The 27,748-nt window shown below is 41.0% G+C and overlaps 1 protein-coding gene across 3 annotated transcripts in view; it reads left to right on the forward strand.

The window, feature by feature from the left end:
* Positions 1-9,986: 9,986 nt before the first annotated feature.
* The window catches only part of Wars2 (tryptophanyl tRNA synthetase 2, mitochondrial), a 75,217-nt gene continuing 57,455 nt past the window's right edge, over positions 9,987-27,748 (forward strand). Inside the window, exon 1 of one of the 3 annotated variants that reach the window (XM_050157573.1) lies at positions 9,987-10,091. In XM_050157573.1, the coding sequence (XP_050013530.1) occupies positions 10,002-10,091 (90 nt within the window). In that variant the 5' untranslated portion in view covers positions 9,987-10,001. The remainder of the gene's footprint in view (positions 10,092-27,748) is intronic. The other 2 variants (XM_050157574.1, XM_050157575.1) reach the window with 2 other exon arrangements.

Raw genomic sequence — 27,748 nt, forward strand, 5'->3', positions numbered from 1 at the left:
ATAATGAATTAGCAAACTGGCCTTGACTGGCTCCCCAGATATTCTGTTAAGGTGCAACAAATAGGGTATATAGTAGCTTGAAACAGCACAGTCCAGGGGCTAGAGAAAGATGGTTCCGTGGTTAAGATCACTGGTTGCTTAGGTGTGGTGGCCCACACCTTTAATCACAGGCCTCAAGGGGCAGAAGCAGGCAAATCTCTGAGTTCAAGGCCAGCCTGGTCTACAGAGTGAGTTCCAGGAAAAACAAACAAAAATTAAAAATCAAAACCCAACCAAATCAAACAAAACAGAACACTGTCAGTTCTTCCAGAGGACTCAGGTTTAGGTCTGATTCCTAGTACCCACATGGTGTCCAACAAACACCTGCAACTCCAGTTCCAAGGTATTCAACACCTTCTTATGGCCCCTGTGGTCACCAAACAGGCACATAGTGCATAGACATACATGCAGACAAAATACCCATACACACACACAAAAAAAAAAAAAATTAAAATACAGTACATTACCCTATAGCTTTTGCAATAAGCAGTCCTGAGGTCAAGGTTTGTGTTCCATCTGAGAACTCCAGAGTCAACCCTGGTCTCTTCTTTTCTATCTGCATTCCTTGGCTCATGGCCCTTTCTTCCAACCCAGATGTCATTACTACAATGATATGCCAGAGGCAGGTATATATAGAAGATATATATATATAGAAAACCTCTTTATAAAGAAAAAAGTTATTAACTGATAGTTCTGAGAATTCATAGGTAAGAATCTGCCATCAGATCAGCTCTGGTGAGCATCTTATGACTGGAGGCAAGGGCACCTGTAAGAGGCAGAGATCACATGGCTAAACAGGAGCTAGGGAGGTCGAAGTAGATACCACAATTCAAGTCTAATGGCCCCAGAGACCTAAAGACCTTCCCCACTAGGCTCTACATCTTAATAATTCTGTCACCGTTCAGTAAATGAACCTTGTGGGACAAAACACACCCAAAGCACAGCAGACACCAAGGGGTGCATCTTTATTCCATCAGTAACCCTTCAGGCTCATAGAGTTTCTAACGTGAAGTTATTTTTAATAACTAAATGGGAAACTTGAATTGCCAAGCCTGAGCTCTAGAATGCCTCTACCTTATTATAGTTTCCTAAGTTTACAAGAACTTGCCCTTTTTAAATTTTGATGCTGTTTACCGAGATAGGGTTTCTCTGTGTAATAGCCCTGACTGTCCTGGAACTCACTCTGTAGACTGACTGGCCTCGAACTCACAGAGATCCACCTGCCTCTGCCTCTTGAGTGCTGGGATCAAAGGCATGCGCCACTACGATCTAGTGAACTCTCCCTTGTGATACTCGATGGAGAAGCATCGTTTCTTGGTTTTCCACAGAACATCAGTTCCTTAGGCGGAAGAATGTTAATAACGTGTTGGTGTGGGAGAATTGTCTGTGATCTGTCAGTCATGTTTTAAAATAAACGCTGATTAGCCAGGCAGGAAGTAGAAATGATATAATGATGTAATGAGAACAGGAGAATTCTGGGAAGGAGGAAGTTGATTCCTCCCACTCCTGTCCAGATCACCAAAGCATCAGAATGTGATCTGCTCTACTGAAAAAGGTACTTAGCCACATGGCTAACATAGATCAGAAAAATGGGTTAATCAAGATGTGAGAGTTAGCCAGTGAGAGGCTAGAGCTAATGGGCCAATCAGCTTTATAATTTATGGAGAACTATGTGTGATTTTATTTGGGGCTAAACAGTTGTGGGGACAAGGTGGGAGGACAGAAGACACAAACCACAAGCAGGCCCCCGTTCATGTTACAACATGTGACTGATAATTTTTAGAAGGAAGGCTGTGAGGGAGGAAGGATGCAGAGAAAATACAGAATAGGCAATGATACCCAAGGCGAGATGGCGGTAATTGTGACAGCATAGCAAACGCCTTCCCTGCTCTGCCTGGAAAATACTGCTTCCACAGAGTCACCCACCGCCTCTAGCTCTCCATTTTTCCTTCAGAAAGACCCCGAAGCCTTGTGTATGTGGGGGAAGGAATAATGCTAACAATTCAAGAATAAAAGAATTATTTAAATTGTAGTGGAAACATTTATCAAAATTGGAGGCGGGCTCTGGCTAGACATCCTTGGGTGTTATTTCCAAAGCATGAGAGGTCACTCAGTTACAAATGCAATGCCTACCTGAACATAAGAAGACTGAAAGGAAGTGTGAGGGCCATTTGGTTCAGTCACTTCCGCTATTCAGATAACAAAACAGGCTTAGAAGGAAAGGCCTCTTCCAATGATGGTACAGTCCTGCTGGAAACAATGTCTGTTTTTATTTGTTTGTTTGTTTGATTGCTTGCTTGCTTGTGTAGTGCGTTCACTCTCTCTGGGAACATTATTTCTGGATTCCCATCGCCTTTACCCTCCCAGGGGACATGTATCCACTGTGTATGTACAACTGATTGGGACGTATTCTTAAAATGAAATGCTGGCCAGCAGAACTTCTCAGTAAGCAGGGAGATGATGCAAGCTCGGGGACCTGGTCCAGAAATACATTACATCTTCATGGACTATTTACTGAAAGTGGATTTTGAATAATTTCCACAGAAATTATTTTACCCACAGGAATGCTATTTATTCCCACAGGGATTTGGCCAAACAAAAAGAGGAACAAAATGGAGGGCCAATTGTGACTTAGATTTATTTAGAAAACATTAACTGGAACCTAAGTAATATCCCTCAAGTAATCAGAATATTGTATATACACTGATTTAGCCAAAGGAGCAAACCACAAGAAAGTAAGCATATATCACAGAATTTTAAAATGCTTCCAGGGTTTAGCTTACAGACACACACACACACACACACACACACACACACACACACACACACTTTCTGCTTTAACTCTCTGAAGTGTATACCGTTAAAATATCCCAGTACAGATCCGCCTCCCACCCCCTCACACGCACGCATTTGTTCATATAATCAACCTGACCATATTTACTGATCCCCTCCTGGATGTACCAAACACTCTACCAAACAAGTCTAGTATAGTAAAAGTCTCATTTCCAGACGTTTTGCTGTTACAATAAACGTTAACCTAAGATTTAGGGTTTCCCCCAGTTTCGTAATTCTGTCAACAGGCAGTGGGTCTGTACTGAGGGTGTCCATTGGCCCCTCCAGATCCATCACCCACCATCTCCATCCTGGGCTCTCTTTCTGGGCTTGGCAAGGGGACTTTTGTAGACCAGATAAGTCTTTTTTTCTCTCTGTGAGGTTAAACAACTCGAGGGAACCCAACATCAGAAGGTGGGTGGGGGCAGTGAGAGAAGACAGAAGCAGGGGTATTTAATTCGGAACAGGCATGCACGCCAGTGCACCAAACAGTGCTGGATGGTGATGCCAGTTCCCTCCTAAATGCCTTCTCCAAGAACTCTCTTTTTCTCTGTCTCTGTCTCTGTCTCTGTCTCTGTCTCTCTGTCTCTCTCTTTCTCTCTGTCTCTGTCTCTCTCTCTCTCTCTCTCTCTCTCTCTCTCTCTCTCTCTCTCTCTGATTAGCAGTTGTCATATAAGCCACTGTGATTTTCAATAAGAAAATCTTAAGTACATTTCAAATGGAAAGAAAAACAGCGAAACAGCTGAGAACTAAGGGAACTGCTTCCTAGAGAAGTTAGAGAGGAAAGTCCAGCCAAGATATCCTCTCAACCCTTTGAGGCTTGTGAAAAACACCACCCCCATGTTAACGGTGGCTGAGAAGTTTATTTTCTCCTGTATGTAGACTTGCCATGTTGATATGACAGGTAGGGCAGTCTCATTCAGTTGGGTCTACCTGTCTGAATCAGACTGGAGAAGTCCTTCTCAGGTGTCTGTCTCCTCGTATTGCCTGTGAGCACAGGGTCCATAGACGTGAGTCTGATGATGCCTTTCTAATCACTCCTTTTTAGGACATTGGAAACCAGTGGCCTAGACAGACATGATGTAATGTGTATCCTCTAAGAATCCATTTTCCCCTTTTTATTTAGGAAAAAAGGCATGCAAAGTTTAAATGATTCGTGGAGACCAGTAACAAGGCCAGCATGCAGATTTTCTCAAATTTTTGCTATTCTATTTATTGAAGGGAAAACATGAAAGAAAAAGTAGCCAATTATAGGTCAATGAATTTGGGTAAGTCTGATGGATTCTAATGCACTGAAATGGAATTTGACAGCCACAGGGTGAGGTTGATAGGCTATTTTTAGACAGATCAAAATCACTTAATTTTTGACTCCAGGAAGATGAAGAAATAAATATTTTGTGTGAATTTTGGTAGTCACAGTGAAGTGGTTCTCAATCTATGGGTCACGACCTCTTTTAAGAGGAATGACCCTTTCAGAGGGGTTACCTAAGACCATTAGAAAACATATATTTAAATTATGATTTGTAACAGTAGCAAAATTACAGTTCTGAAAGAGCAGCAAAAGCAACTTTATAGTTGGGAGTCACCACTGTGTGTGGAACTATATTAAAGGGTCGTAGTAGCATTAGGGAGGTTGAGAACCACTGCTGTAGAAAGATAGGAGACGAACAAGAAATAGTTTCATCAACCAAAACAGAAAATTCAAGGAGATGGCTGTGGGAGTTTTTTGCTTTTTTTTTTATGACATGGTCTCACTTTAGGACAGGCTGGCCTCAAATTTATAGCCATCCTTCTGCCCTGCCTCAGCCTCCATAGAAGTAGAATTATGTGTAGACATGAGTCACTATGCTTGACTTCCAGGAAACATTTTTGGTGAAACTTGCCAAAGTTTACTGCATTTAAGCTCAATTTGGAAGTAGGAGACCTGTCCATTCCAGTTATGAAGTAGCTGAGTGCCAAGGATGGTTTTAAAATAGATCATGCTGCAGAGAACATATAGGTCTTATTTTCAGGGCCATACCATCTGGGGGGAAAATAGGGCATTCCAAGGCAGTTATAAAATACTTTTTCAAAAGTTTAATTTTTCTAATTTTCAGTTTCATTTTCTCCTTGGAAGACGAAGAGTGCGGGTAGGAAACACTGACACAACCTCTTTCCATTCTCTCAGAGATCCACGTTTAAGGATTTGCATTCTCTACCTTCTTTCAAACCATTCTCTTAATCTAAAACTGCAGCTTCAGAAAGGGTATGGGAAGGATATTAAAAACTAATAGCCACCCTTGGGCCTGCATCCTATGTAATCCTATGTAACTAGTTCTCCTATGGCTACACACTAAAGACCACAGGATTCCATATTCTGAGGATCACTGCTTCCAAATCGCCTACTGGGCATGCTCCATCTCTTTCCACTCTCCCCTTGCTTTCTTTTAGCCCCAGTCACAATGCTGTGAAGTAGGACTCAAAAACCCTTAAGGTTCTTGCTATTCATATCCTTTGCTTTCTCCCTTGATCTTATTGGATTGTACAGTCGAGAAGAGACAGTGATGTCTCCCTTAAAACTGCTAAGTGACCTTTCAAAGTACACAATGAATCTTTTGATGATTTTTACAATGAGATAATTTTCAACCCCACTCCATGGGGTTGAAAAGAGTATCTTCTAAAATACAGATGTAGAGACCAGCATTATCTATCTAAAAACCAGATACTCACTGTTCTGACCACACACGGGATGTGGCTTCATGTAAAACCTTTCCTCACTTGGACCAGATTTAACCTCAGTTTTCTTAGCAAGGCCCTAGCATGGAAATGGAATTGAAGCCTGTGTGTGTACGTGTGCTTGCGTGCACGCGTGCACTCCTGTGTTCTTCCTCCTATGTGTGGAATGGTTTGTGACAAGTGCAATCTATGGACCAGTTTAATGACCTATGACATGCGTCACAGAATGAAGGCTAAGCCAAAACTGAAAAACAACAGCCACTAATTCATCATCTCAGCTCACCCATGCTTCAATGTGCACAGCGGTTGTCTTACACAAGGGTGGGTTTCCACAAGTCCCTTTTATTCCTCTGTGCATAATGGATCCAGACTAAAATGGTATGGTCAGAAAACTGTTGCTGTACAGCCATAATTATCAATTTTTCTTCTATTACAGAATCTCCACATTAAAAAAAAAAAAAAACAAGACATACTCAATATGAAGGGCCGGGGTGAGTGGGTTATGCTTAAAGTAAGTTTTGAATACAATTGCCATCTAATTTTTGCAGCCTGAAAAATTCTTCTTTAAGTGAATAAATGTGTAGGGCAACTCTCCATTACCTTGATCAGCACCTAATACCAACGTGACACTGAGAATTAAATTAGAGAAACAAAACTGGATACTTTGAGACTTGGGGGCTGATTATAATACTGGAGTTAAGAGTGGGCTTAAACTCTTCCCTTATCCCATTTAAATCTAACTAGGTATAAACTCTCCATTACTGAGGAGTGGAGGTGTGTCTGCCGAGGTGGAGGTTCCCTTGATGTTCATGGACGAGGAAACCCAATCCTCTTTGCTGACACACATGGTTGCAATAGAAACAGCGCCTCGGCTGCCAGTCTGGTTTTAATCTGTTGTTTCTAGCAAGAGAGGATTTTCAGGGAACGTTAAGAAGAGCGCAAAATTACCAGAACTTACTATAAAATAAAAGTGTTGATGAGAAATCAAATTTTAAACAAGTGCTCACGCTCCTAAACATGAACACATGTGGACACACATGGTGGGCGCTACAACTTTAAGAACAGGAAAGCTTAATATTTTAAGAATGTTCAAAGACTGCTCTGGTAACTAATTTATATCTCATTTTAAGAAAACACTTCATCTTACTCAAATGATCCAAGAAGTAAAATGCTGCCGTTAAGCACAGTGCACCATTTAAACAGCACTCTTCGATACATTTCTGTATGAGTAAGCTTAGCATTGTAACCTTTTAAAGTATAATTACTGTGTATGGGAAACACTTTTAAAAGTGCATTATACAACTTTTTAAAGATTGACAATTACAATGATTAAAGATATTTGTTAAAGTAAGCAACACCTGTATACTGTTTGTTTTGGAAGATGATTTATTTAAGGATGGCAGGTCAATCTTCCTTCAATACTAAAACACTATTGTAAAACGTCAAAAAAACTGACTAGAACTGGCTCTAATGAGTCTTGTCGATTCTGGTTGTTAAAAGTATTCCAACTTTTTTTAAAACCATAAGTCATATAACATGTTAAAAATAAAATTTAGATTTGGAACATATAACTGCTCTGTGCAAGGTACTTTCCTAAGTGATTTGGAGAAATGTTAATATTTGTGAAGTTTTTATAGTACAATAAATATTGCGTAGTCCTTTTCCTGGCAGCAATTAGCTATTAAATCTCTAATAACATCTTGCAGTTTATAAGTGATTACCTCAAAGTATTGGAAATACATTGATGGTGCGTTAACATAAACACATCTTTTACCAAGAGCGAGTCCAGATTTCTCCCTTTGTCTTACATTGCCTTGTGTTTGCAATCTTTCTGCTGCATGAGTCTAAATCTGTGCTTGCCTGAATTATGTCATGGAAATCTGTCCTTGTGTCTGTGTGTCCCCAGCAAAGGCTTTTGTTCTGTATTTATTGGACAGCAAAGAAAGCATTTCATGGAGGAGGGATGGATACTTCACTGGAAACTTGAACAGAATTTCACAAAGGATGAAATTTTACTGGCTCAAACTGACCCTGGCAATGAACAAAAAATATCAACTATATCTAACTTCTGCTTCCAGTGTTTGTGGTGATTTGTTTATAAGGTTGCTTTCAACCTATTTGTTGCTTTCAACAAATGTCTATTTACAACACACCAATAACTACATGCATTGCTTTCTGGATCATAGGCAAGGAAGAACATTTATCTTAAGATTGCAACTATGCATTAACTCAGGTGATTGCATGGAAAATTCAAGGCAAGCGATGTGGATTATTACATGGTTCCCTCACTCTTTTGTAGTTTTTGCAATTATAACATATCCTCCTTCCCTTGTTCTCTTAAAGGCTGATTAAGTAAACAGGCTGAGTACACGGTAGCATAGAAGTCTTAAGTAACTTCAAGGTGTATAATTTGCTGGCTGTGAGGTCCAGTGAAAGTATGTAGGGATATTTTCATAATAATATAAGAGATATTTCCATAATAACGTGTCACCAGAGCAAGTGATTTATTCAAAAGTCACAGTACAGAAGTAGAGTCTTAGTTAAGATAAACTGTCTTAACTAAGAGCGTGTCCTGGAAATATTCCCCATGAAAGTATTACCAGTCATAGCCTGGGCAAAAGATTCCAAAACATAACTGGCCCAACTGTCTCACTGCTAGGTTTATTTTTTTAATTCTACAATCTGGATGACCAGGAATGCTACAAATCTAAAGCTAATTCTTAAGGTTATAATCTCATTGACTCAAATTGTAATGATTTGCTTCCTGTGGGAAGAATAAACACCTAAGTCATTTATCAACCCCACGTCGCAGTGGATATTGTCTGTCTCTTCTCCTGATGGGCTTTGTCCTGGGCTTCAGCTAATAACACACACTTTGGTTTTCTATTAATTCATGGCCACTTAATTTCCATTTCTTGGCCACTATTGTATTCTAAATTCTATCGGGTTTCAGTTTTGTTTGTTTGGCTCCTAATACCATGTTCTGTGGCTCCAGTCTCTCCTCAGGTCCACACTCAGCTGTGTAGTTAAAATGCTTTGCACTTGGAAATACATGCACCTTGAGTTTAACTGACAAAACCAAAATCACGATGGTATGTTCTGTTAAGGGATGAACTATGACCTTATGCATACCTGTAATTCCTTCCCTGTTCACTTTCAATTACAGCAATTGTGCTTGAACTTCAGGGTCAATTGCACACTTAGGAAATTTTATTATATGATTTGAATCCCATCTTAACCTTAGATTTCAACTCCTTAGGAGTACAGACACCTCATATACACCTTAACCTGCCATGGCCCCTTGGTAATTTCTAGTATACGTCTCTTAGACTAATATAAGAAATACAATAGGATTGGGCCACATCTGTTTCAGTTATATTTTTTACTGATTCTTAATCTGAGAGTTTTCAGGTCCACTGACAGAAGTCAACTATCTTAACACGAAACACTGTCTTCCTCCCGGCATCACTGGTGCCATTAAGCTGGTAGTGAGCCACCAGCAAACCCTGCAGCCCTAAGCAATGTCTCCTGAATGTGGTGCTTGCTTCGACACCACCTCCTCAGTGTGCACCATGTATTTATCTGCAAAGGCAAGATACGCACACATATCCTTATACCACCAGTGGTTTCCACTCAGGGTACGAGAGTATAGTTGGGGACCCTATGACCACCACGTAAGTCTCAAAAAGCCATTATGGTCCTATAGGAGAAGCAGTGTTCATTCTTAAGAGACATGAATAGAAAGTTGCATCTTATAGCTAGGTCAGAAAAACAAACTGCTTGGTTTTTTTTTTTTCCTGTAAGAAGTCGGGAAGGGGGAGGGAATAGGCTCAGTTTGACCTCAAAGCCTTGAGATCATATTTTTAACGGTCGTGGAGGTCACTGCCCTTCGGTTCAGTATCCATGAGTATAGAAGAGCAAGCCATGTGGGGTCTGACAAGTCTTTGTAGTAGAAAGGGATGGTGGGGGGATGAATTGGACGTGAGGGAGAGTGGGCATGGCTTTGCCAGAGTCAGTGACAGAGTCAGTGGGCAGGGTGGGAGATTGCCTATTTTTCCTATCTTTGGCATCCAAGGAAATCCGCGGGCCGCATGTTCCCAGGAACCTTGGGTGTCTATTTTACAGCCCTTGTTTAGGGTGATTTCCTGTTATTTCCGTGTCTAACACGCAACAACTTATTTGCAAGGGCAGATAGTCTCCTTCAAGGAAGCTGGCACAAAGAGGACGGTTGTGGGAAGAACACTAATGCCGAGTGCCACCTCATTCCAGGCCGCACCTGCTCTGCAAACACAGGAAACGTCCCTAAGGAGCTAGACCAGCTAGCAAGCACCTTGAAGGCTAGCGCATGCGCAGTAAGCACAACTCGGGCTCGCCCGTGACGTCATTCCGGGCCAGGCGGCTCCGCCCTTCCCAAGATGGCGCTGTGCTCCGTGCAGAAGGCGCGTGGGTGCTGGAGCTTCATCCGGGCACTTCACAGAGGACCCGCAGCGACTCCTGCTCCCCAGGTAACCCGAGCCGGCACTCTGCAGCAGGCTTCCGGTCCCGCCAGTGCCTCCCTGCACCCCTTCCCTCCGGCCACTTAGTTCTCCCTCCTTGTTTCCCGCAAAGAGTACTCCGCACTTTCCGAGGTCCACTAGCCTATGAATGTCCCCGACGTGGGGACGTCGCAAACGCACGTGACAGAATAAGGCGCTGCTGCTGGGAGGCTCGCGCCGCTGACCGGCCACGTGGCCGCCGTTGCCAGGCAACGCAGGAAGCCGGCTCTTGAAAGAGCGTGCGGGTATCTGAAACCTAGTTGCTCTGGGGTCGTTCTACACGCTGGTCTGTCATGTTTTTATCCTCCTTTCCGTAACGGCTACCCCGAGGGTGCAGCGGAGAAGTCTGAAAAGGTCTATTAGGTTCGTGCAGTAGCTAGCAGTGTGGAAAGTGCGCAAGTACCGGTGCACCACTCTGGTTCTTTCTTCATCCTTAGGCCTGTATCTAGCAGGCCCTGTAACCAACAGCAACAGGCTGCCAAGGAGCTTCATACTGTTGCTTGCCTGACAACACTGAGCGTGATACCTTGTGTTGAGACCCACCGTATTTGCACTTTACTGTCAAAGCCAAGCATGGCAGAAGATATGTTGTCATTTGTTTTGATACGCACCAAAGCTTTTTGACTTAGATTATCACGGCAGTAGGGTCAGAGAGAGGAAAGGAAATTTGAGGGATGAATTCTGACACCTTGCGTCTTCATCGCCACTAATGCACAGACAGATGTGACTTGAGAATGTCATATCATAACCGATGTATTGAAAAGCAAACCGGCCTAGAAGTTAGGAAAACATCCTAAAAGTTCCTGACTTTTTTTCGGATGTTTGCTAGCTGTGCTGCAGATCGAGTCTCCATCCTCTGGGCTTATTTTCTTTAGCAGATGGGATACCTGAACTGTTTGGCATGTTAATTTTCAAGCCTGGAAATCCTGTGGGTTCATCACTGTGAAGATAAAGTATAGCCAGTGAGTGTAGATGAAAACCAACATGTAAGATTGTGTTTCTAATCATCCCATAAATTACTCATTCTCTGAACTTCTGTTTTCTTCATTAATGTAAACCTCACAAGATTCCCGTAAGAATAAAAGACAGAATATACTGGAGACTCAGCAAGCAGCTATTCAAATGTTACTTTAAGTTTTAAGAAACAGTGTTCGGTAAGAAATGATTCCAGCTGCAATTATCAAATGCTGTTTTTCTTGAGGTTTGGGATCTTGATTTTTCAGAATAAAAACATGATAGGCATTTTAATGTGTATGCAACCAAGAAATTCTAGGGCAGATTACTATTTTAAAACCCTTAATTTAGCTTTAAATAAAAATAATTAAGTGTTAAAGTACCATTTCTGCAGTGTCATAATGCATATCACTTAGAATTGATGGCAGGAAAGACTACGGAAAGCCTGGCCTAATGACAGAGGCCTGTAATTCCTGCTATTCTGGAGCCCGAAGTGGAGGCTGGAGGATCACAAGTTCATGACCAGACTGGGCTATAAAGTTCAAGGTCAGTCTGGGTGATTAAGTGCGATTTTTTTTTTTTTTTTTTTAGAGGCCTGTAATTCCTGCTATTCTGGAGCCCGAAGTGGAGGCTGGAGGATCACAAGTTCATGACCAGACTGGGCTATAAAGTTCAAGGTCAGTCTGGGTGATTAAGTGCGATTTTTTTTTTTTTTTTTTGTCTCAAACTAAAAAGTAAGAAGATGACTGGACTTGTAGCTGAGTGTCAGGGTGCTCCTGCAGTGCACATGATGACCTAGGGTTAGAAACACCAGCGAAACCTGCCGAAAGACTGATAGCAAAGAGTAAACATGGTATTCAGAATACTGCAGTAGTTTTTGTACATAACTGTTTCCACATAGGAAGAAAGCACTGGAAGGAAACAGCCTTCTTTAACATTTTGGTTGTGTTTGTTCATCCTAAATAGGGGGATTAAGAATAATTTAAGTGTACATTAAGCATTTGTCTCATGTGTTTCAAGTTGCAGTTCTATCACTTTTATAACCAGAAAAGTTTGAAAGCATAAATCTCCGTGCAAACCTGTAGTCACTGATGCTGTTTTGGCATTTTAGGTTTCTGAAAGAGATACCTGTCCTATATTGCGATTATTAAAGTGGCCTTGGAAAAGGACTCCTAAAAATTTATGGCCACTTTTCCTGTGTGGGTCTTCTTTTGCTATTGAAAGGCTTCCTTTGAAGTCCAGGGGATTTTGTGAGCAGATGCAGAAATATGTGAAGGGAAGAATTGGATTCTCAAACCAGATGCACTGGACATTTTTATGACATCTCATAACCTTTGTACAAAACAAAAAAATAGTGTGTAAGAGCATACTATAAGAGAAAGGATTGCATATTTATCATATAGGTGGTTTTATCAAACCAAGAAGTGGTTAAGTTACTCGGTTATTGGTTTAGGCTGAGCTCGTGCCCCCCTAAGGTGCTCAGTGGGAGCAAAAGTCTGCTTTGAGGTGAGATGAGTCATAGCTGTGCTTTGTTAGAATGGATGTACTGAGACTCCTAAGTTCTTTCAATGTTTGGGGAACTTTTTAAACAATATCTTGGCTAAGAAATGTAAGAAGTACATTGGTAAGAAGCGTGACATATTTAATCCTGAAGGCTACAAGTACACTCAAACACAAAATAGCAAGAGAAAGGCTAGAGCTGTGGCAGGTGCTTGCCTAGTTCAGGAGAGATTTTGGGTTTAGTCTCTGATATCTTAAAGAGGGGCACAAGGGAAGAAAATACGAATAAGAGCACATCATACCATATTCACTGTGGATGTCTACAATTTATGTGAAAATGGTGGTTTATTTTGTCAGGTGTTGCTTGACAGAAAACTGCTGAAACCTGATGAGATGAGAGTAATCACAAAGTCAGAGAAATGACAATCTGACGTGCTGTTTAAAGGCCGGTGGTATTAGGTCCAGTGAAGCCTGTCATCGTTGGCCAAACACACGACCTGTCCTTCTTTAAGCACTCATTCATGGTTGTATTTTGAAAACAATGAAATAGTCTTGGTTAGAAGATTTTTTGCCAGATTATTTATAATCATTCAGCTCACATATAAAAAGCCCTTGGTTCATTTTTAGCCCTCCTCATCCTAGGTTTGGCCAACACTGCTCTATTCTTCTTCCTGCCGATGGTCAAAATGTAACTGTTGGATGAAGGAAACATGTTTCTAAAAGAAGAAAGAGCCACTGTCTTAAATTTCTGATTACATGACAAACTTCTAAAAGCTCTTAAGATCTCCAGAGTTGCCGAATTAGTTCCTGTCTAGCCTGTGATACACTTTGTACTACATACTCATGATTATCAAAATGAAACTTAACATCTGTACGGTGCCATCACCTTAGGTATGGACCAGGTTCTAATTTTGCCAGATTTTCCAGCACTCATATTGCCTCATCTGAATTGAATGCAGGATCCCATGTTTCATTGCTATGCATTCTCCAACATGGATTACTCTCTGGTTTTTACTACTGAAAGGAGCACCTTGGCCACTGTCAAAGAGTACCAGTCATGCTTGGCAGGGTGGCTCAGTGTGAGTTCTCCTAGGGGTTTCTCATGCTTAGAACAGAGTTATGGATTTGGTAGGAACACAGAGAAGAAGTTTGTGACTAGGTCATGAGGCAAGTGTTAGCACTTTAAGAACTAGAAAATAAGGTTTCTTTAAATCCTTTCCCAGTTGATCATTGGTGGAACTGAGATGGTGAAGTTTACTGTGGGCGTTTCGCTCCACATTTTATGATTCTTGTTGGTTGGGTTTCTGCCATGAAATTGGGGTTTTCCTGGTAGCTTTTGACTCAGTTCGTTTCCAGTTCTGTCTGTGCCCTGTCCGTCACCTGCTCCCTCTGTATGGGAAGCTTTAGGAGCTGAGAGGTCGGCTCAGAGTCTTGTTAGTTGAGAACTGTGCCAGTTAGTTTCAGTTCTGCTTTCTTAAGCAGTGCAAGAGGGCTCTCTGAGGATCCACCTACAGCTTCTTTTCATCTCAAGAAGTAAATACATTTGTTGAAAATGCTCCTTAGGTTGGTTGTCTAAGTGGACTGCATTAATGTAAATATAAATATCTCAAGTCTTTGAAAACATCTCTGGATAGCTAATAAAAACCACTGCTGAAAACACAGAGGGAAAAAAAAAAACATAGATAATTCTTAGGGCTGCCACAAGCAGGGAGTGCTGGAGAGAGAGCACTGCTGCCCTCCAGATTCCTTCTGAGTTTATTATTTTCATACCTGCATGTGCAGAGCTGTCTTCACAAAGGAACTGGTGTGTGCATGTGTGTGTACATAGATACACATATTTGCATTGGCATAGATGTGTGTGTTGTGGTATCTTTTAGAAGAGGAAATGGTGCACATGCTGTGTGCTGAAGCATCATGACCTGTGCCAGGAGAGCCTTATCTTACTCCTTCCAAGAGTTTCTGTAACTCTTATTTCTATGCATTTTATGAAGGAAGACACTGAACTTGGGGAGAATAGTTGACGTTCCCCAAACACAGAGCTAGTAGAGACCGGTGCTGGGATGCAAACCCAGAGTTACCTCTGCTTTTTCACTTGATTAGAAATTCCCTGTTATCAGTGAATTAGTGTAGGGGGTAAAGGAACACCTATAGCCCTTCTTGTCTGGTCCCTTTTCCTATTCTCCAGAGCCCCTGAGATACAATAGTGAATTTCATTCTTATTTTTTTTTCATTTTTTATTAACTAATTATTTTTTTCTTCAGCCCCAACAGTTCCCCCCTCCTCTCCTCCCAGTCCCTCTCCATGACCCCTCCTCCATTCTCTCCTCCTTTTTCTTCAGAAAAGTGCAGGCCTCCCATGCATTTAGTCAGCCATGACTTATCAAGTTGCAGTAAGACTAGGCACTTCCTCTCCTATTAAAGCTGGATGAGGCAACCCAGTATAGGAGGAAAGGGTCCCCAAAAAAGGCAACAGAGTCAGAGACAGCCTGTGTCCCTACTGTTAGGAGTTCCAAAGAAGACCAAACTTCTCAACTGTAACATATGTGCAGAGGGTCTCTAGGTCAGTTCCATTCAAGTTCCCTGGTTGGCAGTTCAGTTTCTGTGAGCCTCCATGAGCTTGGCTAGTTGACTCTGTGGGGTTTCTTGTGATGTCCTTGACCCCTCTGGCTCTTACAATCCTTCATCCCTCTTCCACAGGAATCCCCAAGCCCTGCCTAATGTTTGGCTGTGGGTCTCTGCATCTGTTGCATCAGTTGCTGGATGAGGCTCTCTGATGAAAGTTGGGCTAGGCATTGATGTGTGAGTATAGCAGACTATCAATAGGAATAATTTCACTGACTTTTTTTTTCTTTTTTTCCAGTCATGTTTAGTTCAGTTTTAGGTCTCTGAGTTGTTAGCCCTCCAGAGAGTGTCATGGGTGAGTTGCCTCTCATTGTATGGATGTCAAGCTGGACCAGTCACTGGTTGGCCACTCCCATAATTTCTCTACCACCTTTGTCCCAGCATATCATGTAGGCAGGGCAAATTGTAGGTCAGAGGGTTTGAGCCTGGGTTGGGCTCCCAATCCCTCCACTGGAAGTTTTCCAGCTTATAAGAAATGAGCAGCAAGTTCAGGCTGCAGCTTCCTTTAGTATAAAAGGGAGTTTGTTGATCGGATCCACATTTGATGGATAGATTGTGTTTTAGGAAGCTGTCCTGAAATATATAAGTAGAATATGGTATTGGTTCTGTTTACCAAAGCTCCGTGAGTATAGGGAAGTCATCAAGTACTGTTCTCCTTCTCTGGGTTTTCCATCTTCTCTGTTCTTTCTTTCCTATCTTCTTGCTTCCTCAGAGCTTATTCTTTATGGACTGTTGGTCGTTACGCAAAAGGCAATGCCACAGCTTTATCTTGGGTCTCTGCCTGGCCTGACCTCCAGCCTCCTCACAATGAACACCCTCCTCCCACTCCAGTTGTGCTCTTGACATTAGTGCACCCTAGTGTTTGGGAGCTTCTCTTCTAAACACTGTGGCCCATGCCCAAGACTTCCTGCTAGATTCTTCTCAGGAAAGATGTGCTCTTTGAGGATGAAGCTGCTGTGCCTTTGGGTAGCATGACAGGTGCAGAGACGGTTTACAGACAGAGACGACTCACTGACTCCAGCTTGCCTTAATCAGCCTGGCATTGGCAGACGTCCATCTATATCATTTCAGTGAGACTTGTCTTTTATAGCCATCTCAGCATTGACCAAACAGAGCAAGGTCGTATCTAGGTTATTGCACTGCCCCATCACTTGAGTTCTCTTGGTCCTCCAATCATTTACTGAAATTTGTCCATAACTCTTTTTTCTCTTGAAACAGCCATTTTTTTTTTAATTTTATCTTTTCTCTTCAGACTGCCCCTTCATTACCTGTTGAGCTTACTTCTGATTGGCTAACAAGCTGGCTTTTTGACTGCTCTTTTGCCTTTTGAATAGAGTCAAGTCAGTGTGATGTCTAACCATGAGGGTTCTCACTAGTTCCGCTTCCATCCCTATGCCAAACCAGCAACCAGCATTCAGATTCCAACTCCTTCTCTTTTCTATCTCCTGTTCTGACCGATTCATTGGTGAGAGTATAGTCCTGGATGGTCAAGTACAACCCTCCCTGATCTCATTTTTCAGAATGTTAATTGTAGATTTTTAACAAATCTCTCCTTGTATACTTTTTCAAATAGAATCTGTGCTCTTCAATAATAATATATTATTCAAATATAACACTCTGTACTGCCCAAAATATTTCAGATATTCCCATCTCATTTTGAATACAAAATATATGTTGCAAGGAGACTGCTTGTTTGTCCCAGCTGCCCAGCCCTGAAATAATCCCACAGGCACTGTATTCATTAAATCACTGCTTGACCCATTAGCTCTAGCTTCTTTTCCATTAGCTCTAGCTTCTTATTGAATAACTCTTACATCTTAATTTAATCCATTTCTATTAGTCTGTATATCACCACGAGGTCATGGCCTACCAGCAAAGTTTCAGCACATCTACCTCCGGCAGCTCCATGGCGTCCCTCTGACTCTTTCCTTCTCCCAGCATTCAGTTCCATCTTCCCCGCCTACCTAAGTTCTGCCCTATCAACAGGCCAAGGCAATTTCTTTATTCATTAATGGTAATCACAGCACACAGAGAGGACTCCTACATCAGATACAGAATTTCATTATTTAGCTGTCCAAAATTTCTATTCCCTGATAACAATTCCATTATGCTTCCCCCCACCTTTTTTTTTAAAAAAAAAAAGCCAATTCAGTGCTAATGAGCAATCTTTAAGTAAGTATCAGTGTTCTTTTACATTTTAATTTAGTGAGTGTTTTCCTATTTTTGTTAAATCAGTGTAGTACTTAACTCATCTGGGCCCTATTCTGATAGGACTTAGGCTTTTAGTTGTTGCTAAAGGTAGTGACAGGGATGCAGTGCCCACAAACTATCACTGAACGCCTGCCTTGTCCCAGGATGTAAAGGCATCAGATACACCAATCCTCCCAACTCAACTAGGTCCACAGATAAGAATTCTGGGAGGATTTAATAAGTCAATCAAGGCCGTGTAATTGGCAAGTGTAAGAGCCAACACGTGAGCCCAGTTATCCTGATTGAAAACCCTATATGTGAACTATAAAATGGCAGAAGTATCTAAAAAGAAACAATGCATGGTAATTTGCTGATAACCTCTTTGAAAACTTGTAAGTATTCCATGGAAGCTACTTTTCTTGTCATGATGACACACAGGGTGAACATTCTGAATCAACCTTTGTTATTGCTGTTCTTGCGGTGTTGCTTGGCTGCATGAATTATGTAAATAGAGCAAAGCTGTCTTGTCCATTTATCTCTGTCTCCATTGGTCACTGCCACTAAGATTACCTTAGATAAAATAAGGCTTTAAAACATGAGTCCCAGGGCGCATGTAGGAAGTTATATTTATGTATTGTCTGTAGCCGGAAGGTCATCCCGGACGGAGCCCTGCAGTTAGAATGGAGGCGGATAGTGCTAAATCTGCCGCGGATCGGGGGTCGCTGTCTGGCTGTACTGTGACTTATGGCTGGAATACTTCCTACAAAAAGTAGAAGCAGTGGCGGCAAGGCTTGAGAGGTGGGAGTTAGTGCTGTCGGCCCCCTCTGCAGAGGATAAGGAGTTCCTTTCTAGAGGATTCTCACTTGTTAATGGAGCTCTAAAGAGGTCTGCAGTTCACTAATTACAGAATATGGACTGGAGTGATTGCCAACTCGTTAGGATGCGATGAGGCTTTAAATCAGCACAGTTGGACAGAGTTGGTGCTACACTAGCAAAGGCCTTCTAGGTAGCTTTTCTTGACCAGTCTCCACCGGTGGAGACAGGACATTCATATTCAGCCTCACCCAGGAGTCCTCCAGGAAGGCATAAAAATACAGTTGTGAAGGGAAGTGGATTTGTTTGCTTAAATCCTTGATTTGGTCTTAAAGGTAGTTAAAAAAAATACTGCAAGATAGAAAAGGTCCCTTGGGCTAGGGGACTAATAAAACATTGTCCAGCAAAGAGGTGGAGTCTCAAGGATAGTGAGGACTAGCCTATCAAGCAGCTGCCCTCGGCTGCACAGTGAGATTTTGGTTGAAAGGAAAAATCAATGCAGACAAGTTTGGCTTCCAGTGTCCAGACGTTCTCCAGCCGCCACATGCCACTAACTGGAGCGTGCGAGGTCAGGAACTGTGAAGAAAGTTTGTAAAAGATAAACATTCACATGTTTATCTTGACATCAGAACACATACTTCCTTGTGTTCTGTTGGGCTGTTTATCCCAAGGAAACATGACATTGCAGAATCTGCCTGACTATTAGATCCCACAGGCATGTCAGTGATGCCACCTAACCTACCTGAACGCATCAGACTTGCTTTTCTCTTTTTCAGAAGTGTCAATAATGTTCACATTGTAGGAATATTATGTGGATTTAAGCATCTATCACATATATAAAGTCCCTTGGCTAATATTTAGTACTCAGTAGATGTTTCCCTTTGAAGAGGACTGTTCCCACTCTTATATACCCTAATAGTATTTTTCCCATCACCACACAGCCCTTCCTTCCCAACACCCAACCAGTTAATTTCCCCAAAGCAGAGCAGACTTGTGACTTTTCATAAAGTCTGTCCTCCTCATGACTTTTAAAATCTTCTCCAGACCATTGCTATTAAGATGGATCCTTGACCCAGAGTCGCATAAAATTCGGCTTTGCTTAGAGTCACCTGTTCACTTAATGATATATTTTTAAAGGGCCTTTCTTCCCATCTATATCTTTCTCTATTCTACCGTTCTTTTTAATTTCATTTTACTTGATTTATGACAGGATCTTACTTCGTAGCTTTCACTAGGCTCAGACTTGCAATCTTCTGCCTCTTTCCCAAATGCTAGGGTACTGGGCGTGCATCATGCTGCCTCGCTGTCTCACCACTTCCAAACACTAGGTGCAGCTTTTGTACATCGGTCAGAGAGCGGCTTAAGACAAGCGGTAGCGAAGAATTCTAATAAAACTTCGTAGAAATTTTTTTTTCTGAAGCTGAAGGTAATCACTTCCAGTTTGAAATTATATCTCCCATTTTGAAATTGTATGAGACTTCGTTCCTGTCTGTAGAAACGCTGGCACACCTCTTTATAGTTGACTTGAATAGATGGAAGTGCATGACTTTGTTCTGCAGACTCTGTTTGGACACTCCAGCAGGAGCAGTTGAATAGACGTTGTTTCACAGATGACCTGTAGGCTTCACTTAGCATAGAGAGCTCCCAAGGTGTTATCTTCTTGGAGACCCCTACATGTCCTAAAAAATGAGGATGAGCCCTTCCTGTTGAGTGGTAGCTATGATAAGTATATGTGTGATAAATGAGGTATTATTTAATCCTTGGTATTATGATTCCTACCATAGAAACCCCAGTAATTATTTATTGAATGAAGTCAGTAAAAACCAAATCAGTGCAGTGATAAATGAGAAAGTCTACAGCATTGATATCAAGCGTGTTGTTGAATAGAAACTGTACATTTTAATGTATTTTGTGTTTAATTGATTGCGTCTGATGTTAAATGTTTACTGCAGGCAGTGAGTGTTGTTTCCCAGTATATCTAGGCATTTATGTTACCAGAAGGCTATCAGTTTCCAACCTCTTGCCTGTGGCTGAGTTTACTTTGCCGGCTCTAGTCTTCATGGTGATGCTAATTACACTGTGTTTTTGTTTGTTTACTTTTGTTGTTCTTCTACTGAAGTTTGCTACCTATGTGTTCAGGTAAGTGTGAACATATTCACAATTAAGATGAAAAGTTTTTATTTTGCTTCAGGGGCTGCCTAGTTCAATAAATGTGCTGTGTTACCTATAAAATAATTACTATTATATTTTTGCTATTATAATTAAGGGTTTGCTTTTTACCTTTCATGAAAGAGATGAGATCTCATGTATTAATTGTAGTTTTTCATATTCAGTCACACATTTGAAGTCTCCTTAAGGCAGCTTGTTGAACCATACCTAGCACTTTTTGCTCTGTTCTTGGTGGTGTGCTTTGCATAGAAAGCAACCCTGCTTCTCACTGCAGTTATGTGATAGGCACGGTAAGGCCAGGCCTAAACTTGTAATGTAATGTGCCTTGCTTTTAGTTGCACCATGGTAAGAGAGGGCTAGCATGATGCAAGATTTTGTATGACCACGTACTGCAAACAATTTATGTGTTCTTTCAAAGTGGCTAATTGCTCTGAAATCTGGTCAGAGAAACTTCATTGCTATACTCGCGAACTAATTTGTCATGTATATGTTTAATAAAACCTTACATCAACCCAGTGTAATCACAGGATAGGTATGGGATATCGTGTTTCCTGGGAGAGTAGGATTGGTATAACAGTTCCTGTGCCTTAATCTGTTTGGACTGCCACAGTAGTGCCATGGACTGGGTAACTTAAACAACAGACATGTGTTCTCATACTTTGGAGGCTGAGAAGTCCATTATCAAGGTGCTGGTGAGGGCCTCCTTTCTAGTTACCAGGGAGCTGGCATCTCACTGGTGAGAGGAGCAAGGGGTCTCTCTAGGATCTTTCATAAGTAATCTGTGAGACTTACCCACTCCCAAGACCTACGCGCTTCCCTGCTTCATTTTCCAGTATCATCACATTGGTGACTAAGTTTCAACATAAAGTCCTGGGGTTCACAGACATTGTCTATCTTAGTGTGTGATTTCAGTGGCCGAACATCTTGTAAAACAGGACTAGTTCTTGAAAATCTTTGAAATGTGTTGGATGTTCCAGTGTTTCCACATTGACACGGCATCTAGCAGCTGTTTTTCACTTCTAAAATAGAACAGAAATTCTTTAGCTGACCATGTGTCCTTAATTTTGATTGGGAATATATTAACATATTTATGACTTAAATAGAGACATAGCTTGTTCTCTGATTTTACTTTTTTTCTAACTAGTGGGCCTTTTGATCAGGTTTCAATGGTATTTTTCATTTTAAAAGTTACATGTTCACTTTAGATCATGTGGATGTGGGATACAGGACCAGACCATTGGCTCACATGCTATATAGAATAGTAAGAGAGAGCCACGTGACTTGGTAACATAGATAAGAATAATGGGCTAATATAAATTATGAGTTAATAAGAAGCCTGAGCTAATGGGCCAATCACGGCCATCTATGACTAAAAAAAAATAGATGACATGGTTGTGTGCCTGTAATTCTAGTGCTGGGAGACAGAGACAGAATGATCCCAGGTGCTTGCTGGACAGTCAGTGAGAGACCCCACAGAGTGATGGAGAAGGACACCTGATGCCAGCGTCCGACCTTCACAGACAGGAACAGGTGTTCATGTGTACATGCACCACACATAGGAAAGGGAAAAAGGCAAGTAGGAACAGAGAGAGAGAGGATGGGTATATAAAGTGAAAAAAATTTAAAAACCTGGAGTTAGAGGCAAAAGTTGAAGACTGTAAAAGGAAAATAGGTAGAAGAATCATTAGAGGGTCAATCTAGGGTCTCCAGGGGGGCTAGAATGCCAAAGGTCAACTGAAGACCTTATATTACTATATTTTAATATATAATAATACTATATATTACTGATATAGTAAATAAAGGCTGAGAGTTATTAAAAAGCATTTACAATTGATTAATACCCAGGGATGGTAGCATCAGTAATTGTAGAATGGTTATTGAGCCTGAAAATTAATCACAGACGAGATGAGCAAGTGAGGACTGCCCTTTTAAATGGCCTGCTTGAGCACAAACTGTCTCGGAGGGTGAAGGGAGCTGTAGACATGACATAAGCCAACTCTTAGGGTAGTCTTTAGGCTCGAGGAAACTTAAACATGATTATAATATCAAGCATAAAGATGGAAACTTGGGGGATAAAGTAATTGTAAACAGCAGGAAAGAAAGCTGTCTCTGCGAGGAGGCGGAGATGGGTGTGGGTCTAAAGTTTTCTGGAAGGGTGCAATCAATGGAGGGACTCCAAAGCTATTGGGCAGTAGCTCTTCCAAAACAACAAATAAACAAACAAATAAAACAAAAAAGCAAAAAGAGGTATCCTGAAAGCCAAGTTAGGAAGTTGTTTTCAGATTACTGTGTGCATGCGCTTGTCCATGCTCACTCTCAAACATACACACACTCAATCACTCGCACAATACACGTATATCCCCTCACACACTCACACACTGCACGTACACATACATGCACACACACAATTACACACTGTCATATGTGTGCACACATACATTTGCACACTCAAACACTCACATAGTTACACAGACACTCTCATACACATCTGTCTCTGTCCATATCTGTCTCTGTCTCTGTCTCTCTCTCTGTCTCTCTCTCTCTCCATATACATATATATATATACATATAGAGAGAGAGATCACACCTTCATGGTAATATTTCCCTGTTTCATGGAAAAACATACAAAAGATAAACAGCCCCCTTTCAAGTACTGGACCCTCTTCATCACTGTTGCTTTCTTTGCTTTTCTTCACTGTTTACCTAGAAACTAGTCCCATGAGCGATTCAGTGAGGATTTAATGTGAACGATGAGGTATTTGATGCTTCAGTAAGGAAAACCTCTGGGCCCACTGGCCTCAAGACCTTTATGCCTTCTACATATGACTTTTAGTAAAGTCGACTTACATGGTAGCACAGATGTCTAAGGCTGCTAGCTGATTCAGAAATTCAGCCTTTAGTAAGAAAGCCTGTACCATAAGATGATGCTGCCTAAACATTAGGAACCTGTGCATACACACACACGCGCGCGCACACACACACACACACACACACACACACACACACACACTGTAGTTCTGATGGCAATAGGAGTGAAATATTTTCCCGACAGGAGTGAAAGGCTTCAGGGAACGCTAGCACTGACATCCGTCTGAGCTTTGCGGAAAGTACCCTCAGAATGTGTGATTAGAATCCATCAGATATTTGGCTGTCTTTTCCAACCAAAAGATGGATTTGAACCAGATTACCACTTCTATGACTTAGTTTTGAAGAAAGAGGGGTGTGTGTGGGGGGGGGGAGCAATTATTTGTCTCTGTTCAAAGGCCTTTTTGTATCGTCGATCCCTGGAAAGCTAGTGGAGGAGCCAGCCTTTCACATCCATTAAGGTCAGCCCTGAAACTGTTGAATTTGATCTCTTCCATTTACCATCTGGATACAGTAGAGCAAAAGCTATTCTGCATTGGGTTGCTGGACACCATCCAGAAAATAATATGTCAGGGCATCAAAGGCTTGAGGCCCTTGGTCCATTCTGGCTAATGATCACAGGCAGGCTCTGAGCTCCAGTTTTGTAGTATGTTTCATTTTTTGCAGTGACAATTTATATCCCAGTAAAATAGATCACAAGGATTACTGCCAGCTTGTCAGAGCTAAGATTCCTGTATCATAGACATCCCCACAAAGGACTGTGTTTTAATTGGGCAAAGCTTGATTCCCAAAGCCCGTTTGCCTCCATTCCCTTCCAATCTGCCTCCTTTCTCATGGACAGCTCTTGCTTACTGCAGCAAGGCTTCTAAACCATAGACGGTTTCATTCCATACCCAAGCCCCCAGTTTAAAATCTTCTTAAAACTGACCTCATTTAAATCAGTATCCATCGTAATCTTTATAAGGGGTCTAGTATCTGGCCAGCCAGTGACACTGCTGGCAGCTATCCAGGAATCTGACAACCACATCTCATTATTCACACCAACTGGAGCCAATTGTGGCTGGTATGTTATTATTATTATTATTACTTTATTAAATGTGGATAGGAAGCAATGGCAACGACATGTCCTGTGTCTTCCCTGAGACAGAGAGGAGTCTGTATCAGAGAGCATATGGCTGAATTTTAAGGGAGCTGGAGCCCATCTAATGCTAGGTTTTGATACAGCAGCATTGTTTTGGATCTTTCAGGATGTACCCTTTCATAAATTTATAGCTGGAGTAAACAAGCAAGCAAACAAAAAAACAACTTAGGGAACTGTCATTTTGCCCCTTACAGTGAGAAGAGATTGCAGGAAAAATTCAAACCCTGACAATAAAAATTACTTTCCTGTGTCAAGGGTGAACCTCGGGCTGCTTTCTTAAACAAATTTTATTTGATATCTCAAACAAAATGGCAGGTCCTGAATTCCTGCCCAGGAAGTTGGGCTGTCTCTGAATTCTGGCTGTCATCAGAAAGCATGTTTGGGACTTGTACACATATCCACACATATTTAAGACAACTGCTGTTCTCCTTCCTAGTATCAGTAAATTCCAATTTGGCATAAACATTGGTGTGAAGTAGCACCCACCACTTCTGCTATAGAAACTGAGCAGACTGCCCTCCCTTTCTGTGTACTCAGGTAGGATAAACAGTAAGCGCACAATTACTAGACTCCAGCAGTAGGACTCACTATGCCTACCTTTGAGCTTTGTGGGGAGTGGATAACTAAGCCGTCTCCCTGGCTCTACATCTTTTAAAATATTTTCTCCAGACCTGTAGCTTGTCTTCTCATTATCATGATGTTCATTCTGTCTTGGTGAACTGAAGTTTGTTGGCTGTGGTTTCTGTCCCGTGTGGTCTTACAACTGTTTGGTTCCAAACAAATACACCGAGGTCTACATTGATTATAAACTGATTGGTCTAGTAGCTCAGGCTTCTTATTAATTAATTCTTATAATTTATATCAGCCCATAATTCTTATTTGTGTTAGCCGCATGGCTTGGTACCTTTTTCAGCAAGGCAATCGCATCTTGCTTGCTCTCTGAATTGGCTTCCTTTGTGTCTGGGTGACGACTGCAGACTGACTCTTTCCTGTTCCCAGGATTTCCTGTTTTCATTGCCCTGCCTCTACTTCCTGCCTGGCTACTAGCCAATCAGTATTTTATTAAAAATAATACAAATGACAGGATAAAAGACCATTGTCCTACAGCAGAAGTTTATAAATTTAATTATATACAGTTTATCAATTATTTCCCTCATGGATTATGCCTTTGGTACCAAGTAATCATCACCATGTTCACCGTTGGTAAGGATTTCCTGCCTTTTAGGAGACTTAAGGTTTTGCATTTTGTATTTAGACTTAGGATTCATTTTGAGTTACTTCTTGTCAAAGGTTTAATACCTGTGTCTGTTTTGTACACAGGGGTCTGGTTGTTGAAGACTCTTTCCTTCGCTGAGTTGTCTCTTTCTACATGAAAAAGATCAGTAGACACTATGCACCCTAATCTGCTCCATGCATCTGGTTATCTGTTCTACCAATACACGCTGTCTTGATTGCTGTAGCATTATACTGTGTTAAACACAGGTAGTGTTAGCCCCCCCCTCCACCCCCCCTCTGTCCTTTCTCCAGTCTGTGCTGTCGTGATTGTTATGAGGTACCATAAGCATGAGGAGCACTAGTCCTCTAGTGCTGGGTTGGTTTGGTTTTACAGTTTGTTTTGTTTTACAGCTGTAGCAATGTAATGTCTTAAAATTGGGCAGTGTTATCCCTTCAACTCTTTTCTTTTTTCAACTGAATCGGCTATTGTGTTTTTCCATGTAAACTTTAGAGTCCATTTGTAGAAATAAACAAGATAATTTGCTGAAATTTGAACTAGGATTGAGTTGACTCTTTAATACTTATACATGGATATGGACCATCTCTTTATCATTTTAGTTCTTTGATATCCTTTACCAGAGTTTTGTTGTTTACTTCTTGTAGATATCTCTCTCTCTCCCACATCTACACACATATTCGTCTTAAAAGTTATATATAGGCATTTTGGGAGATGCTAATATAAGCAGTAATGTATATTTTTGTTTTAAAAGTATGACGGGGCGGGAAAGAGAGCATGCACATATATTGTATGTAGAGAGTCAAAGGATAACTTTGGGCAGTCAGTTTTTGCTCTCAGCCTTGTTGAGACAGGTCTCTATTGTTTCTGCTGCATTGCATACTCAGGCTGACTGGCTTGAGAGCTTCTGGGTGAGTCTCCTGATTCTGCCTCATATCTCATGATTGCAATGTTGGATTGCAGATGTGGGTCAGAGAATCTGGCTTTCTCCAAGGAATCAAACTCAGGTTGTCAGACATTCATGGCAAGTGTACCTACTGAGCTGTCTTAACAGTCTCATGGTATATTTTAATTTCAGGTTTTACTTACTATTGCTGCTGATAGAAACCCCATTGTCTTTTGTTTGTTAAACTTGTGTCCTGCCACCTATCTGGAATCTCTTGTTCTAGTGGGCAGAGCTTGTATTATTATTATTATCATCATCATCATCATCATCATCATCATCATCATCATCATCATCATCACAGTTCTTTTGGATGTTTTGTGTAGACAGTCATGTTGTGAATAAAGGCATTTTTCCTTTTAAATTAGATTATTTTCTTGACATAATTATCTAGGATTTGCAGTAATATTGAAAATGGGTGGTGAGAGTTGACATTAATCTTTTGTTTCTGATTTTAGCAACAATTTTCTTCTAACAAATAGGTATATGATAAATTCTCTTTCTTTGTGTGTGATCCTTTTTATGCAATGTAGGGTTTGACTCACTAATATTTTATGGAGGAGTTTTACATCCATATGCATAAGATATATTGATCTATAATTTTCTTGTATATTTATATTTATGTTTGGTATAGAGTAATGGTAGACTTACAGAATGAGTCAAAGATTATTTCCTCAGCTTCTGTCCTATATGGATTGTAGAGAGTTGATATAGTCTAGATCATTATTAGATCATTGAGAGTTGTGGTCCAATTCAAATTGTTTATTTCCTATTGTATAAATTTTGACACATTTTGCATTTCAGGAATTCAGTCCATTTAATCTATGTTATTAAATTTGTGGACATAGTGCTCTGTGTTCATAAGATTGTTTTTTATCATTTTGTGTGCATTACTGTGATATTCTTTTTATTTTTATATTACTGATTAGTGTCATTTTCTTCATTTATGACATTTTTATATATTTCTGCAATACATATATTACAGTTTGCTGATATTCACTTCTCTATTGCTTTTCTCCCCATCACCACCTTCCGCTTGCCTTCCACATCTGTAGGGATCCTCCATTTACCTTCCTGTTCTTTTTCACACCTCTCAGTTGCACAGTTTTGTGTCCTTGTCTTTTCTTTGATTTTTTTAACGATTTGTTTATTTATACAGTGGTGTGTGTGTGTGTGTGTGTGTGTGTGTGTGTGTGTGTG

Source organism: Alexandromys fortis, unplaced genomic scaffold (genome assembly GCF_014885135.2).
Source record: "Alexandromys fortis isolate MF-2015 unplaced genomic scaffold, M_Fortis_MF-2015_v1.1 scaffold_78, whole genome shotgun sequence".
Taxonomy (NCBI): domain Eukaryota; kingdom Metazoa; phylum Chordata; class Mammalia; order Rodentia; family Cricetidae; genus Alexandromys; species Alexandromys fortis.